We start from the raw sequence: 18,794 nt of genomic DNA, 5'->3' as shown, positions 1-18,794 counted from the left end.
TAACACCAGGGTCAAGTTGTGCGTACATTCGACTGTGTCACACTCTGTCCTGCTTGGGATTTGGCTAGTATTTCCAGGCTGATTGAAATTTCCAAATTCTGCACCTTAGAATTAAGGAGCTATTTAATAAGAGCTAGGCTCTTTGGAGCTTGTTTTTTTGGTGCAGATTGAGAAGTAAGGATAGGAACAGTGATAAAATGCTGCAAAAATAATGTTCATGGATTCCATTATTTGTCAGAATATTGTATGACAGTAACTTGGCACTAAGGGCTGAACCCTAGGAACTCAGTTGGAATCAGGCTGAGCAAAAGAAAAGGGTGTGAAATTGTCATAACACATGAGGACAGCTCATGGTAACTTGGAAAGCACAATTTAAAGTGAAGTTTTATGAAGGAGTCTCCATTTCTCTCTTCACTTATCTCTAACCATACACATTCAGACCATAGTATTGCTGATGCTGCTGCACAATGAAAATTTAAAATCAGTGAGAGAATAGAAATAGAAGATTAGTTTGGAGCAAGGTGGCATATGGCAGCCCTGCATGTATTAGGCAACGCTGCATTTGTCAAAAGACCAAGTCAGGGTCGCCTAGAATGGCTGTAGCCTGTAACCAATAGTCTATGATTTTAAAAATAGATGGCACATAAAGATGAAAAATAAGGAGCCTGTCATTCTTCCCTTTGAATTCACATTAATAAGAAGTACTATCCTTACTGAAGGTACCATGTGGGGCTATACGGAAAAAAAATTGTGTAAATTTTTCGTGATTGTGTGTTTTGATTTTCTTTATAGTATCCAACCTTTAAATATGACGTCTTTGTCCACAACAATTAAGAGTGAGTACCAAGGATCCAGGAAGCTGTCCAGTGTAGCATTAGGGAGACTTAGGCATTAGGAGAGGGACGAAATGACCTTTCTATTTGGTAAAATAAGATCTGTCAAACTTTTTTTTTTTAATTTTATTTTATTTTTAAACTTTACAATATTGTATTAGTTTTACCAAATATCGAAATGAATCTGCCACAAGTATATATGTGTTCCCCATCCTGAACCCTCCTCCCTCCGCCCTCCCCATACCATCCCTCTGGGTCGTCCCAGTGCACCAGCCCCAAGCATCCAGTATCGTGCATCGAACCTGGACTGGCGACTCGTTTCATACATGATATTATACATATTTCAATGCCATTCTCTCATATCTTCCCACCCTCCCCCTCTCCCACAGAGTCCATAAGACTGTTCTATATATCAGTGTCTCTTTTGCTGTCTCGTACACAGGGTTATTGTTACCATGGAGCCTATTATACAGAGTGAAGTAAGCCAGAAAGAAAAACACCAATACAGTATACTAATGCATATATATGGAATTTAGAAAGATGGTAACAATAACCCTGTGTCAAACTTTTGATAAGTCAAGTTGATATCAACCTTTCAGAAAGACAGTTGACAGTACATATGAACAGCCTTTAAAGTGTTCATACCCTTTGACAAAATCTTAAGGCATCAGTCCTAAATGTGGCAAGTTTTAGCTCATAAATATGTTCACTGATTTGCCTGGAAATAATTGCACTATTATTGGTCATTTAGGATAAGTAAACCATGAATACTATTAATAATATGGAAAGATCTGTAATATATAATACTTATGGTAGTATAGCTGTGTAAAAATGGGAAAATCCATGCTTAGACAATGAACACAGGAATGAGATTTTTTTAAGGCAAAAAAAAAAAAGAAGTCATAAGTATGAAGACTTAGGCAACTATTCCTAACAGATTCTGGAGGTTGTTGTAATTAATGTGATATTTTACTGCTTATTACATATGAGGATAGTAAGTCATAAAGGTGGCAAACTGCTTGACCTGGATTATATTCAACATTTGTTATTGCTCTTCTACCTTTTTTGATATTGCCCTGTCAAGATCTATTTGAAGAGCGTATAATGTGCTTTTTGGTATTTCAGAAGAATACTATGACTTATCATATCCCTGAATTCAAAAAGATGGCAGTGTTGTGATACTGAACCAAAAAGAGTCGACACTGAGATTCATACCATCCAGAGACCCAAAGTGAATGGGGATTCAATTTGTGACATCTCTGAGTTCTGTGTCACTTGTATGTAGGTTGGATGTATGACAGTCTTCTATCAATGTGTTCTGTGTCTTGATATCCAGAGTTTAAGTGACCACATGCTTGAAGGTGTATAAATTCGGGAAGCAAAAAAAAAAAAGGACCCGAATGAAAACCTATAAAGGAAAATAAGTAGACAGTAGAATAGGAAAGTACAAATAATTAAAAACTGGAATAAATGGTGTACAAAGTGGAATTGCAAACCATGTAAAAACTCTTCACAACCATGACAATTTTCTTATAATTAATGCCTAGACAACAGCATTTTAACATATCTCTGTTGTACCACAAAGAACAAACATTAACATTTGAGTGAAGTTTCTAAAATCTTCCCCAAATTTGAAACTTCTGCCAAGTCATATAAAACAAGAAGTTTTGATCTAAGGAAAAGAGAAACTGCAGAAATCATTGAACTAAGATATTTGAGTTCTAAATTTCCTCCTTGCTTCCTTTCTTCTCTTATTAAAAAATATAAACATGATAAGGTTTGTAAAGATAAGTGTAGCTCACTTTATTACTTGTCTAGCCACCATATGGGATGAGATGAGGGTGGTAATAACCTTAGCAAGTAATACAACTCCAACTAAAATGGTCTGTACTTAAATCACATTGCATTAAATGGGGACCCGGAAAATGATGATTTTGGTCTTAAATCTCTAGAGATATATAGTAGGCTTCTTCTCTTTTTTAAGCACACATACACACACACACAAAAAAATTGCTGAAAACTTGAAATTCTGTATCAAGTTAATTATTTGCCAAATCATATCTTAATGAGTAGATGGTATAATTACAAGAGTTTGAAAGTCACAGAGAGAAATCTATAAAGTAGACTAATCACCTTCATCTGACAAATGATTCAGGATGGGGGAATGTTTGACTCTAAATGTAGAATTTAATGATCTGCAAGGTCTTCAAGTCCAAAGAAACTAATGAACTAGCTTGGCTATTATTAGTCTTCATATGCCATGGTTTTTGTCCTATTATGTAGGTTGTTTTGAGCAATTGTTAGTTAACTCACTACTTTCTGAGATTAAAGTTAGAAAACCTGCAGCTAACTAGTACCCCCAAAGTCCTACAATTGAATTTGAAAGGGCAATGAAACTATGTCAAACAAATAAACCTGCCTCCTGAATTAAAGGAACAGATCAAAAGCTCAGCTGCTTATAGAATGTGCATGCCTTCAAGATGCTCCCAGCTCAATCTCTACATGGACATCTCTGTGCACTGAGAACCAAATCTTCATGTTAGAAGATCAGCCATTAAGGAAAATAACTCTTCTACACACTACTTTGAAAGGAGCACGGACTTAACAAGAGAAAGACAAGAAAGAATTTATGGTGAAACTGAAGTATAATTAGAAAATTGGATTAACCATCTCTTTCCTTTCTCTCTCTCCTTCTCTTCCAACACTCTGTCACTTTCTATGTATCCCAGACATTTTTATCATTGGAGAATGGGGGGTGGGGGTAGACCCAGTACTTTTACTGGCATCAGCCCTCAAATTTGGCCTGAATGTGTTCCTCATTAGATACCATCAGAGTCTCCTCCTCACCATATGCCAATGTTTTTGTTTTCTAGATTATTCAGGACAGAATATTCAAGCACATATCACGCAACAGTTTAATATGGAACAAACATCCTGGAGGATTGTTCGTCCTACCACAGTATTCATCTTATCTGGGAGATTTCCCTTACTACTATGCTAATTTAGGTAAGTGAATGTTTACCCTCCAAATGTTCGGAACTCAAGTCCCTCGATTTTTTTATTCCATCGCAGTGTCTTTGTAACACCCTGTGTTGGAGACGGCTTTCTAGAGCCCTGTCCTAAATGGTTTATCAAGGTCATGAATTATAAATCCAGCTGCTGCTGCTGCTGCTAAGTCACTTCAGTCGTGTCCAACTCTGTGTGACCCCATAGACAGCAGCCCACCAGGCTCCCCAGTCCCTGAGATTCTCCGGGCAAGAACACTAGAGTGGGTTGCCATTTCCTTCTCCAGTGCATGAAAGTGAAAAGTGAAAGTGAAGTCGCTCAGTCGTGTCCGACTCTTATTAGAGACCTCATGGACTGCAGCCTACCAGGCTCCTCCGCCCATGGGATTGGGGTGCCATTGCCTTCCAGCAGAGCCTTGCAAAGTGAAAAACTCATTCCTGATCTGAGCCGCTGTTCTTTACGTTTAGTAGAGTCATTGCTTTTTAAGAAAAAGGCTCCCCAAATTACAGATCATTCTGAACACGACAATCTAAGTAATCTAAGTGAAAGTTGCTCAGTCATGTCCTACTCTTTTGTGACCCCATGGACTGTGGCCTGCCAGGCTCCTCTGTCCATGGAATTCTCCAGACCAGAATACTGGAGTGTTTTGCCATTCCTTTCTGCAAGGGAATCTTCCCAACCCAAGGATCAAACCTGGGTCTCCTGCATTGCAGGTGGATTTTTTACTGTCTGAGCCACCAGGGAAGCCCCAACATGACAATGAGTTTGCTATAATTTTGAGTCTTATCATGTATAAAATGAATCTAAGAGAGCTCTTCCTACATTTTTTTTTCTCCAAGATCCTAACTTCTCTGTCTCAGAATAAAGAAAAACCAAACTAATAAAGGGAAAGGGAAAAGATTTAAGAATATAGGACAGAGGACAAACTTATGCACTTCATTCCACACTTATTATGCTCCTCTTCTGTGCCGTGTTAATGCAGTGCTAGGTTACCACCTAGCACTGGTAGGAATAAAAAGTCAAAGGAGATATAAGCTCTGCTCTCAAGCAGCTTTTGTGCTCAGTCGCTCAGTCGTGTCCTGCTCTTTGCAAACTCACGGACTATAGCTCACCAAGGTCATCTGTCTATGTAATTTTCCAGTCAAGAATGTTGGAGTGGCTTGCCATTTCCTTCTCCAGGCAACTTTTAGGCTGGTCATAATGAGGAAAAGGAAACAGGTGGAGAGATGAAGCTTTACAAAAGGCTACCATTATTGCCATAGACATTTATGTATTGGGCTGGCCAAAAAGTTCATTTGGGTTTTTCTGCACCATCTTATGGAAAAACCTGAACAAACTTTTTGGCTGCCCCAATATTTGGAGCCCCATTTGCTCTAATGTTGGTAACATCTTGGACATTTCCCTTCAGTCACAGTTCCAAATTTGAGAAACCTTGGGATAATAAAGCATCCTTCAAGTTGATGTGGCAAGAAGACTCCAGATTTTTGTGTGGAGTCAATCGAGTTAGCACATTAGAAGTGTGTAAATGTTGCTTCTTAAACCATTACAGGAAAGTCTAAAAGCAGTGACTTGTCCTTACTGTTAAGGGAACCCCCTACATCATATTTATTCTTCTTACTTGGCAAAGCCTTAAATGTGTATTTCACTAGTGGGAAAGCTAGTTTCTTTCCAACATGAAACTGAAGTACTAGTCAGATGATGGCGTTTTCTCTGCAAAAGATCCATATAATTCTTTGAGGTATACACTGTAATTCTTCCCTTTATCAGTCACTCTCAAAGCTTAACTCCAGTGTCCCTTCACTGTCTTGGTCATATTTAAGCTGCTAAAATGTGAAATTAGTGGGTCTATACTAATGAAGTTTTCTAAAATTTAATTTGTTATTTTCATTATAATTCATGATGAATTTTGGATTTCACATTTATTCCTTTTGTTTTAAATGTTAAACAAGTTTATTGGCAGCACGACCCCTCCCCTCCAAAATAAAAGCTGTTCTATCATCAATAAAGACTGCTTATTCTAATAGTCTAATAAGAGCTCTACCATAGTATTAATGTTTCTTAGTCTGCTTTTCTTTTTTTTTAATTCTTTTTTTTAAATTGAACGATGATTGCTTTATAATATTGGTTTGATTTCTGCCGTACATCAACTTTAATTAGCGATAGGTGTACATATGTCCCCACTAATGAAGTTTTAAGAGGCTTTTAACCTGGCTCCTGTTTCTCAGTGAGTTCTCAGGAAAAGACTCATTTGCAGAAGAAGCCACCTCACTGCTTTCTCTTTGGAGGCAGTTGTTATTTTGCACGTGTGTGATACCTTTCCACCTTGGGCTTCAGAGCACACGGTTGGCAGAGGTCTGAACCACATGCTTTTTCTCTCGGCTGTGTTTCCCCGCTACATAAAGAAGAGATTTCTTGGGAGTAGAGCAGCTTCCACCCCAAAATAATGATGGTGGTGGCAGTGATGGTGATGGTGGGGGTGAGCTCACGCTGAGCACTTGGCGTTTGCAGGTCCTGTTCTAAATGCTCTGTATGCATCAACTCATTTAAATGCATTTTCATAAAAACCCTGTAACCTTGTTGCTGTTGCCATCAGTCCCATTTCACTGCTGTGGAAACACGGAGGGTTAAGTAATGATCCCACCACCACTCAGTGATGGAACTGGGCTTCAGACCTAGACACTTGGGCTCTGGATGTTGGCCTTTTAACCTTGACCACTTGCTGGTTATGATCTGAAATAGTAGCGATCAGGCAAAAACCTTTCAAAATGGCAGCATAGGAAAACATATTTGCAAAGCCAGCAACCAACAAGAGATTAATCTCCAAAATATACAAACAGCTCATGCAGCTCAATATCAAAGAAACAAACAATCCGATCAAAAAGTGGGCAGGAGATCTCAATAATGATTTCTCCAAAGAAGACATACAGATGCCCATAAAACACATGAAAAGATGCTCAAAACCACCAGTTATTAGAGAAATGCAGATCAAAACTACAATGAGGTATCAGCTCACACCAGTCAGAATGGCCATCATCAAAAAAGCCTGCCAACGGTAAATGCTGGAGAGGGTATGGAGAAAAGGGGATCCTCTTACCCTGTTGGTGGGAATGTAAACTGGTGCAGGCACTATGGAGAACAGTATGCAGGTCCCTTAAAAAATAGAGCAACCATTGTGACCCAGCAATCTTACTCCTGGGCATGTATCTGGAGAAAACCATAATTCAAAAAGATACATGCACCCCAGCATTCATGGCAGTGCTATTTACAATAGCCAAGACATGGAAGCAACCTAAATGCCCTTTAACTACATCACTAAGAATAAGATATATGCAAATACCCTGAAAGAGAGAGCACCTTTACTAAAATCCAGCCTAGGATGTAAGTAACTATGGTTATACCCTTTCTTGAGTAAAGAGTGGTGAGTAATGTTATGTGTATGTGTATAATTAGACTCTGGGTGCCTAAAAAGCAGAAGGGAGATCAAAGATGTATCCCCGAGGGAGGAAGGAAAAGGCCATCAAAGGAAAAATCTGGAAATGGGCCTTGAACTGTAAATTATCCAGGTCTCTAAACTCAGGCAGCAGTTCACTAGCAGCTTTTCACCTTGTTTTTGTTCTGTCAAGACATAAGAGGCAGAGGAAAAATATGCGAGAAGGGAACATTAGCTCTGGGGTGAGGCGATGGAGCAGAGAGGAATAATTTTCGAAGTCTTGTTTCTCAGTGCTTCATTAGGTTGCTCTGCCCTTGCTCTTTCAGGTTTAAAGCCCCCCTCCAAATTCACTGCAGTCATCCATGCGGTGACCCCCCTGGTCTCTCAGTCCCAGCCAGTGTTGAAACTCCTCGTGGCTGCAGCCAAGTCCCAGTACTGTGCCCAGGTGAGTGGGGAGGTAGGGAGGGTTGACCCAGTGCCTGCACCCTGCCGCTTGGTGGACCAGAGACCCCCCCACTCCTTCCCTGCTACACACTGGCTCCCAGGGACTCATCTCACGTCCTGCCCTCTTACTCCCCTTTCATTTGTCATGCCTTGTTACTCTCTTTTCATCAGCTTAGAGGTTCTTGGAAGTGAAATCTGGTACAGGTAATGGGTAGGTTACAAAGAGATCTTTGCCCTGGGGTAAAGTGAAGTATATACCAATACCTTTTCTTTCTTTTTTTTTTTAAGATTCCACATATAAGTAGTACTGTGTGTATTTGTCTTTCTCTTTCTGACTTTCTTCGCTTAGTATGATAATCTCTAGGTCCATTCATGTTGCTGCAAGCGGCATTATTTCTCTCTTTTTTTTTTATTTTAATTTCCTGGCCATGCTCCATGGCATGTGGGATCTTAGTTCCCTGACCAGGGATCAAACCCACACCCCCTGCAGTGGAAGTGAGGAGTCTTAACCACTAACCACCAGGGAAGTCCCCCAACACACTCTTTAAAGAATATATACACACATTATTTCATCTTTAAGTGTCAAAGTGAAAAACAAACTTCAGAAAGACCCCTGAAAGGACCCAGAAAACTAAGCTGCAACAGCAGAAACTGACTCGTTGGCGTCAGGAGGCGTCAACTTTTCTTTCACAGCCGCTGGGACTAATTATAAAATTGGGAGCAGAAGATGATATCTATGGTAACAGTGTTTTCCAAATTAGCATTGCTCTCCTACTCTTAACAGTGGTTTTTCTGAATTGTAAATTACACGAGAAGGTTTACATATGAGAAAAGAATGGAGTCACACTGAAGGCTGCATTTGGGGGCTAAACACATTTATTGGCAATAATAAGGCCACAGGAAATAAGCTGCCATCCTGGAGAAGTCGGATCTTGACTTCTCTTCCTTCTCGCACATTGCCTGCTGGAGTGAAGTTCATAGCAGATGTTCAGTGTGCATTTTTCTTTAGTTTGATCAAGGCTGTTATCTTCCTCCTCATCATAAGACACCAGAATTTAGAAAACCACTTTTTTAAGAGCCAACAACCCTGGCATGCCTTCTTTCCTCCCCAGCCTTCTCCTACCCACTTGACATAGGTTTTCTTAGGTTACCCTTCTTGTCCCCTCTCTTTGGTTGTTAGAGTGATGGGGTTCTGGGGGTTGTGTGGGAGTAGACTCACTTAAAAAAAATTTTTTTTGGAGTATAGTTGTTTTACAGTGTTATGTTAGTTTCGGGTGTACAGAGTGGAGTGGACTCACTTTAAATACAGTTTTGAGGTCTGCCTCTCTGCCTTGCTTAGAACACCATCTTCTCTCTCTGTGTGTGTGTCTTTAAGAAGAAATGTTGGGTTGGAAGCCTATGTAAATCCAGCCTTACCAAGCCATCTGATGACCCCTTATCCCTTTCAGATCATAGTTCTATGGAATTGTGACAAGCCCCTTCCAGCCAAACACCGCTGGCCTGCCACTTCTGTGCCTGTCATTGTCATTGAAGGAGAAAGCAAGGTAGGACCCTAGGGGACTTCACTGTGGAATCAGCATGGAATCTTCTTTTCTGCAATGGGGCACCTGGGTGTTGGCCTTTGCCATCTTCCTCCTGCCCTTGGGAGGTGCTGGCCCTGGACTACTTTTCCAAAACTATACCTGTCTCTGACTGTCCTCCACTTTGACAGCCATGGGATTTTTTTTTTTTTTTTTTGAAGTATAGATGATTTACAATTGTGTTACTTTCTGCTGTATGGCAAAGTGAGTCAGTTATACATATAGGCACTCTTTTTTAGATTCTTTTCCCATGTAGGTCATTATAGAGTGTTGAATATTATTCCCTGTGCTATACATAGGTCCTTATTACTTATGTATTTTTTAAATTTATTTTTAATTGGAGGATAATTGCTTTACAGTGTTGTATTGGTTTCTGCCATATAACATGAATCAGCTGTAAGTATACATATATCCCCTCCCTCTTGAGCCTCCCTCCCATCCCTCTAGGTCATCACAGAGCACCAAGTTTATTATAGTATGGTTGATTTGGGCTTCTCTGGTGGCTCAGTTGGTAAAGAATTTGCCTGCAATGCAGGAGACCTCAGTTCGATCACTGAGTTGGGAAGATCCCCTGGAGGAGGGCATGACAACCCACTCCAGTATTCTTGCCTGGGGAATCCCATGGACAGAGGAGCCTGGTGGGCTGCAGTCCATGAGGTCACAGAGAGTCAGACATGACTGAGTGACTAAGCACAGCACACATAGTTGATTTACACTGTTGTGTAATTTCTCTTGTACAGCAAAATGACTCAGTTACACACACACACACACACATATTCTTTTTCATATTCTTTTCCATTATGGTTTATCACAGGAGATTGAGTATAGTTCCCAGTGCTATGCAGTAGGACCTTGTTGCTTATCCAACCTATTTATCCTGTTTATAATAGCTTGCATCTGCTCATCCCAAAGCCTTCCACCTTTCCTTCCCCATTGCCCCCCGACCTCTGGGCATCTACAAGTCTGTTCTCTATATCTTTGTCTGTTTCTGTTTGGTAGATAAGTTCATGTGCATTGTATTTTAGATTCCACAACTAAGTGATACCATATGGTATTTATCTTCTCTTTCTGACTGACTTTGCTTAGTATGATATTCTCTAGGTTCATCAGTGTTGCTGCAAATAGCATTCTTTCATTCATTTTAATGGCTGAGTAATATTCCATTGTGTATATGCACCACATCTTCTTTATCTCCTCATCTGTTGATAGACATTTAGGTTGCGTCCATGTCTTGGCTGTTCTGAATAGTGCTACTATGAACATAGGTGTGCATATATCTTTTGAATTATAGTTTTGCCTGGGTATATGCTTAGAAGTGGGATTGCTGGACCATATGGCAACCCCCTTTTTAGTTTTTTGAGGAACCACCATACTGTTTTCTGTTGAGACAGCCATAGGCTTTCGAGTCAGGGAGTTCTGGATCTTAATACTAACTCTTTAGGAGATATGTGACCCTGTCTGTACTTTCCTTCTCTGAGTCTCAGTTTCCTCATCCACAAAATGGAAATAATACATACCACATGGATAGCAATTAGGAGTAAATGAATTCAGGACCTGGCAAAAGTAATCTTTCTGGAAATGATGAGGATGAAGAAGAGTTGGTGGTGGTGATGCATGAGCTGATTAATGCATTGCTTAGCTGATTAATCTGAATTAGTTGTATCAATGAAAGCAGTGGTTCTTCCCCACACCGATCTTAAAAAAGACATTTCCACTTTATGTTTGCTTTGATTTCTCCATCAGAGACTCTCAGGAGGGCTGGCTGCCTGGCTGGCCCCCTGCTTCCATTCTCCAGCTCATTTTGCCTACAACAGAATGATCTTCACAATCATCTCATAGCCCTTAAGGGACTCCTTTTGCTAATGTTTTCAATTAACATTAGAGACTGTGTACAATCTGGCCTTTGCTGGCCCTCCCAGTCTCCTCTCATTGCTTTTACTTTACAGACTTGATTATTCACAGTTTACTGCCCTGTGTCCCTTCCCACCTCTAATGGTGGTCTTTCCCATTTGCTGTAGGTCTTGACCATCCCTCTCTCAACTCTTCATCTGTGTTATCGAAATTTCCATATATTCTTTAAGCCCATGCTGCCTCCTCTTTGAAATGTCTTCTATTTGTGGCAGCCAGGGATAAGTTCTCTTTTCTCAAGCTCTGCTTTATAATAGCTCTTATCCATTGTGAAGAAATTTGTTGTTGTTTTTGTTTAGTCACCAGGTCATGTCCAGCTCTTTGCTACCCCATGGACTGCAGCACACCAGGCTTCCATATCCTTCACCATCTCCCAGAGTTTGTCCAAGTTCATGTCCATTGAATCAGTGCTGCCATCCTACCATCTCATCCTCTGTCGCCCACTTCTCCTTCTGAAGAGATTCAGTTCAGTTCAGTTCAGTTGCTCAATCGTGTCTGACTCTTTGCGACCCCATGAACTGCAGCACGCCAGGCCTACCTGTCCATCACCAACTGCCGGAGTCTACCCAAACCCATGTCCATTGAGTCGATGATGCCATCTAACCATCTCTCCTCTGTCATCCCCTTCTCCTCCTGCCCTCAATCTTTCCCAGCATCAGGGTCTTTTCAAATGAGTCAGCTATTTGCATCAGGTGGCGATTATCTCTATTCAATGAAATTTAATAGAAGTTAGTCTCTATTAAATGACACTGATGTTGTCATCTAAGAGACTTTCCCTGTTGGTTCCCAAAGACTTAGGTTGTGAGAGATTGTCTCATGCTAAGTAAACTATCCCTGGGCCAGAATAAGAATTATCAGTGTATTAAGTTGCACCATTTGAAATCATCATTTGAGCTGCCACAGTGACCATTTCATGTAGTTCAGCAGGATGCAGGGAGAACTGTAATGGTTATGTGGACAAGATGGTCCATGCATTGTCTATTCAGTCCCAGTGTAGGCTGCCTACTGTATGCTGGACACTGTGCAACATGTGGGAACACAGTGAGAAAGGTGACAGACACAGTCACACCCTTCCAAGGGCTGGGGTCAAGCAATGTGGTTATCAGAGAGCTACTTGATAAGTATTAAATGAGGAAGTGAAAGTGAGTGAAGTCGCTCAGTCGAGTCCTACTCTTTGCGACCCCATGGACTGTAGCCTACCAGGCTCCTCTGTCCATGGGATTTTCCAGGCAGTAGTACTGGAGTGCATTGCCATTTCCTTCTCCAGGGGATCTTCCCGACCCAGGGATTGAACCCGGGTATCCCGCATTGTATACAGTCGCTTTACCATCTGAGCCACCAGGGAAGTCCTAAATGAGGAAAGGGAGGGATTAATCACATGCCTCTTGGCATCAGTTTTGCTTGCCCTTCTGAATCCCTCTCACCCATAGGTGTGGTTTTACAAAGGGTCTGGCACACAAAAGTTTCCTGCCTGCAGCCCCAATTCCAATGCCTGAGGCCCTGCACAGTGCTCACGTGGATGCTTTTCACTTTGAACTTGGGAATTTTTCATGGTTTGTTTTTATGTTTCCATAGGTAACTAGAACTCCTTCTGGTAGATAGGTCTTTCTTTGACTATGTCAGGATATTCAAACAAGATCCATTCTGTGTGACGGACTGTGAGCCATTCTGACTCCTGTGGTTAATTAGTATGCATTTTTATGCTCAGATTCGTTGATTGATTTTATATTTTCACTCCCAGCTAGTAGCCCCAGTTTCTTTATTTCTAGTTCAATTCAGTTCAGTCGCTCAGTCGTGTCTGACTCTTTGCAACCCCATGAACCACAGCACACCAGGTCTCCCTGTCCATCACCAACTCCGAGTTTGCCCAAACTCATGTCCATTGAGTTGGTAATGCCATCCAACCATCTCATCCTCTGTTGTCCCCTTCTCCTCCTGCCCTCAATCTTTCTGAGCATCAGGGTCTTTTCAAATGAGTCAGCTCTTCTGATCAGGTGGCCAAAGTATTGGAGTTTCAGCTTCAACATCAGTCCTTCCAGTGAACACCCAGGACTGATCTCCTTTAGAATGGACTGGTTGGATCTCCTTGCAGTCCAAGGGACCCTCAAGAGTCTTCTCCAACACCACAGTTCAAAGCATCAATTCTTCAGCGCTCAGCTTTCTTCACAGTCCAACTCTCACATCCATACATGACTACTGGAAAAACCATAGCCTTAACTAGATGGACCTTTGTTAACAAAGTAATGTCTCTGCTTTTGAATATGCTGTCTAGGTTGGTCATAACTTTCCTTCCAAGGAGTAAGCGTCTTTTAATTTCATGGCTGCAATCACCATTTGCAGTGATTTTGGAGCCCAAAAAAATAAAGTCAGCCACTGTTTCCACTGTTTCCCCATCTATTTCCCATGAAGTGATGGGACCAGATGCCATGATCTTCGTTTTCTGAATATTGACCTTTAAGCCAACTTTTTCCCTCTCCTCTTTCACTTTCATCAAGAGGCTCTTTATTTTTTTTTAATTTTATTTTATTTTTAAACTTTACATAATTGTATTAGTTTTGCCAAAAAGAGACACAGATGTATAGAACAGTCTTATGGACTCTGTGAGAGAGGGAGAGGGTGGGAAGATTTGGGAGAATGGCATTGAAACATGTAAAATATCATGTATGAAACGGATTCATTCAAGAGGCTCTTTAGTTCTTCTTCACTTTCTGCCATGAGGGTGGTGTCATCTGCATATCTGAGGTTATTGATATTTCTCCCGGCAGTCTTGATTCCAGCTTGTGCTTCCTCCAGCCCAGCGTTTCTCATGATGTACTCTGCATATAAGTTAAATAAGCAGGGTGACAATATACAACCTTGACATACTCCTTTCCCGATTTGGAACCAGTCTGTTGTTTCATGTCCAATTCTAACTGTTGCTTCCTGACCTGCATATAGGTTTCTCAAGAGGCAGGTCAGGTGGTCTGGTATTCCCATCTCTTTCAGAATTTTCCACAGTTGATTGTGATCCAAACAGTCAAAGGCTTTGGCATAGTCAATAAAGCAGAAATAGATGTTTTTCTGGAACTCTCTTGCTTTTTTGATGATCCAGCGGATGTTGGCAATTTGATCTCTGGTTCCTCTGCCTTTTTTAAAACCAGCTTGAACATCTGTAAGTTCACAGTTCACGTATTGCTTAAGCCTGGCTTGGAGAATTTTGAGCATTACTTTACTAGAGTGTGAGATGAGTGCAATTGTGTGGTAGTTTGAGCATTCTTTGGCATTGCCTTTCTTTGGGATTGGAATGAAAACTGACCTTTTCCAGTCCCTTGGCCACTGCTGAGTTTTCCAAATTTGCTGGCATATTGATTGCAGCACTTCCACAGCATCATCTTTTAGGATTTGAGATAGCTCAACTGGAATTCCATCACTTCCACTCGTTTTGTTCGTAGTGATGCTTTCTAAGGCCCACTTGACTTCACATTCCAGATTGTCTGGCTCTAGGTCAGTGATCACACCTTCGTGATTATCTGGGTCGTGAAGATGTTTTTTGTACAGTTCTTCTATGTATTCTTGCCACCTCTTCTTAATATCTTCTGCTTCTGTTAGGTCCATAACATTTCTGTTCTTTATTGAGCCCATCTTTGCATGAAATGTTCCCTTGGTATCTCTAATTTTCTTGGAGAGATCTCTAGTCTTTCCCATTCTAATGTTTTCCTCTATTTGATGATGATAATAACAGTACCTTTCCTGTAAGGTTTATCAGATATATCTTATAAAATACCTCCCATTCTCCCAGCCATATTTCTGTCTGGACTGCTGGCCATTTGTTGAGTCCTAGTCTTGACAGAGGAGCCCAATGGGCTACAGTCCATAGGGTCGTAAAGAGTCAGACACGACTGAGCAACTAACATTTCATTTTGCAGCCTTGACTTTGGCCAGTGACTCCAGTAGGTCGTGTGGTTCCTTTCCCCTCACTGTCACTGCCCTGAGACTGTGCATGTGTGTGTGTGTATGTGCATGCTAAGTCACTTCAGTCATATCCAACTCTGTGAGACCCTAGAGACTGTAGCATGCCAGGCTTCTCTGTTCATGGAATTCTCCAGGTGAGAATACTGGAGTGGGTAGCCATGCCCTTCTCCAGGGGATCTTTGCCACCCAGGGATTGAACCTGTGTGTCCTGCAGATCCTACATTGCCGATGGATTCTTTACCACTGAGCTACTGGGAAGTCCCGCCCTGGGACTGTACCACCTAATAAAGCATTTGCCCTCAAGCCTTCCTTTAGATTCTGTATTCTAGGGCAACTGGGCTAAGACTTGGGCTCATTTTGAAGAAGAAATATGACACTGTATTACAGGTGCTCAGCCCTGTAATACACTCGGCATTTGATAAATATCAGCTCCTTTTCTAAGGGGATGTTGTAAATTGATGGTTTGCCTTATGGGCTCTGGGGTCAGACTTCCTTTTTTGTGACCTCAGGCACATTATTTAACTCTCTGTGCCTCAACCCTCCCCTTCAGTAAATGGAAGAAATCCTAACATCTAACTGGTTTGATAGATAGTATCAACCACATAGTTTGATACTATACATATGAATGCACCTACAAAGTGGGTATATGTGGTAGGTGCTTGATAAATGTCAATAATTCTTGTGCTTTGTATAATTACTTACAAACGTTTCTTAGCTTCCCCACTGGACAGGGAACTTTTTAAAAATATTTATTTATTTGTTTAGCTGCTTCAGGTCTTAGTTGGGGCATGGGGCTCTTTTGCTGCAGTGTACAGGCTTCTCTCTAGTTGTGGGATGTGGGGTAGGTAGTTGGGGGACACAGGCTTAGTTGCCCCACGGTATGTGGGATCTTGGTTTCCCAACCAGGGATCCAACCTGCGTCCCCTGCATTGGCAGGCAAATTCTTAACCACTGAACCACCTGGGAAGTCCTGACAGGGAACTTCTTGAGCCTTTGTCATTTCCTAGTCATTTTTGTTCATTTTAGAAGGGCTTGGGCTCTTATGGTAGCTAAATATTTCAAGTTAACAAGGGAGACTCAGCTTACTCTGGATTGACTTTGTAAGTAGATGCTCCTTTCATGCTAATTCATGGAGCTTTTGGAACTCCAGGTATTTGAGAAAGAGCCTCTAGTTTCTACACTAGAATTTGGAAGTGGCTGGCTTATGGGCGCTTAACTTTAGTTGATGAAGCAGTTTCAGAAAAAAGAAATGGATTCTTTGAAACCCAGTGGTTGGGCCCATAACAGGGGAAGGAAGTCATACGTCCTCCTCATTCCCCATTTTAAATTTCTACGTCTAGCCTTGAGTTTAAAATTGATGTGTTGGCTGCTTTGGCTGGGAAATTCTGTTTTGAATTTATAGGCCTTGTCTTTGCAGCTCTTCCCCTGTAGGCTTAACAAGGGAAAGGTCAGGGCATCACTAAGCTGGCAACTAATGGCTTCTGAGTTAGTCAATGGACAAGGAAACAGTGTCAGGAGAATTGCTTCAGGCTGAGATTTCTGAGCCCTGTGCATAGGGGGTTGCTGATTGCTTTTGTATTTTATTTTATTTTGAAAGCCTGAGGGAAGGGGGAAACGAACAAACACTTGACCCAGTTGACAGATGTGTGGGAGCAGAGCCTGGAGCCGTTTATGCTGTAGATATGTCCCTTGAGCTCCTAGAGGTGGGTTCTGGTGGACATTTTCCATCTTTTAATGTCCTAAGCCCTCCAGTAGCTTCACAGACTTATAAACTGACTCTGAGACGAGGCTTGTGGATGAGCTGGCTTCCGGATGTAAATATAGCTTGGGCTTCTTTGGGAGGGGCGGGTGGGTGAAGGCATTCTCAGATTTGTGGAGAGCTCACCCTTGGCAGCCAGACTAAGTGCCCCTTTTCCCTTTGCCTCCAGCACCTAACTGCCTCCTTCCCTGGCCTTCATGCCTTGAAAGTTGATTACAAGTGTCTTCTTTCTCTGTCTCCAAATATGAACCGGGAGAGGATGACGTAACAGTTAATAAGCCTTTCAGAGGAGGGTGGTGAATGTGAGATCACCATGTGTGGTCCATGTTCACTGCTGAGGTCCTTTCAACCCCAAGACAGGTAGAGTGTAGCGACTGAGGTGTGCTATAGGAGGTCCCCAACCCCCAGGATCTAATGCCAGATGATCTGAGGTGGAGCTGATGTAATCATAACAGTAAATGGAATTGTGCTTGAATCATCCCAAAATCATCCCCACTACCACCACCACCAGCCACCCACTGGCTTGTGGAAAAGCTATCTTCCATGAAAATGTCCCGGGTGCCAGAAATGTTGGGGACCGCTACCTAGGATTGTGACCGCTAGATGGAATGTTGAGAGCAAGACACACCTTTCTGTACCTTAGTTTTCTTGTGTATACGATGGGATTGTTATAAAGATGAAATAAGAACTTTGAACATTCTTCGGCACATAATAAATGTTTAAAAAATGTTGGTTTTTCTTATATCATCATGCTCATTAGTTATTCAGTGGAAACCTTAGCACAGAGGTATAAGCTGTAATTGTCGTAGGGTAGTCTCTTTGGTCTCAGTCTTCCAACTGATCCCCCAGATCCTCACCACACACACAGGTATACACATACACGTGTAGAAACACACATACACTCACCTTGCCATGCCTTATCCTGGAGCTCCCCAAATCTTATTCATATACTAGCTTTACAGTTTTCCTTAATACATGGACCACATGTTCTATTGTTTATTTAATATTGTTTTTAAATCAGCTTAGTTTTCAATTTAATGAAATTATCTTTAAGGAGCTCTACTACTACTCCTTATTGCTGTAGCTATTAATATATATGTGTACATATTTTTGCTTCTCTGAGCTAAAACGAAGCCTAGAAAATTTTAAAAATTTGTCTCTGCACCTCCTAAAATGACCTGGCGGCCATCAAGTGGTGTGTGTCCCATGCTTGAAATCACTGCTCCCTCCATCTGCTCTTTCCTGACCTCAGAGCACTGGCTGTCCACTCTCTGCCTTTGCCTCTACTGAGCCCTCATTTCTATTTACACTCGGTGGATTCCTGGCTATCAGGATCACTTCTCCAAGGTCTTCGTTGCTTTTCCAAGCAGCTGGTTACTGCATCCTCTGATTTCCTGGGATTTCTCATAGTAGGCCAAGACTGATGATCCGCATCTTGGTCTTGGTCATCTTGGTCTCCCTGCAGACTGTGAACTCCTCCAAGACAGAGGGTGTATCTTACTTACCTCTGGCCTCCCTTTGACTGGCAAGGTGTCTGTACAGTTAGTGCCCAGTAATGGTGGAACCAGTGAATCTGCACTGATGGAAAACGGAAGCCTTTTATGTTGAGGGGTGACATGGTGGTTGAGCATCCTTTGTGAAGGTGAGGATGTGGGGGAAATTCTCCCCCAAACAAGACTCTCCATTTACCTCTCTTTTCCTGATTCCTTCCCTCCTGCCTGCCCCGCCGCCTCCTCCCCCGCCAACCTCCACCTCCCAGGTGATGAGCAGCCGTTTCCTGCCCTATGACAACATCATCACAGACGCTGTGCTCAGCCTTGACGAGGACACCGTGCTTTCAACCACGGAGGTAAGCAGCCTCTCAGGAGGTGTGGCGGGCCCTA

At 41.8% G+C, this 18,794-nt stretch overlaps 1 protein-coding gene across 1 annotated transcript in view; it reads left to right on the top strand.

Annotated features, from left to right (window-relative positions):
- Window positions 1–18,794, top strand: part of EXT1 (exostosin glycosyltransferase 1) — a 297,370-nt gene that overhangs the window by 266,482 nt on the left and 12,094 nt on the right. The window contains exons 5-8 of the mRNA XM_006046563.4: window positions 3,707–3,839; window positions 7,596–7,714; window positions 9,162–9,257; window positions 18,671–18,760. Coding sequence (XP_006046625.1) covers window positions 3,707–3,839; window positions 7,596–7,714; window positions 9,162–9,257; window positions 18,671–18,760 — 438 coding nt within the window. The remainder of the gene's footprint in view (window positions 1–3,706; window positions 3,840–7,595; window positions 7,715–9,161; window positions 9,258–18,670; window positions 18,761–18,794) is intronic.

The sequence above is a fragment of the Bubalus bubalis genome, chromosome 15, assembly GCF_019923935.1.
Source record: "Bubalus bubalis isolate 160015118507 breed Murrah chromosome 15, NDDB_SH_1, whole genome shotgun sequence".
Lineage (NCBI taxonomy): Eukaryota > Metazoa > Chordata > Mammalia > Artiodactyla > Bovidae > Bubalus > Bubalus bubalis.
This window is presented reverse-complemented; position numbering and strand designations above follow the sequence as displayed.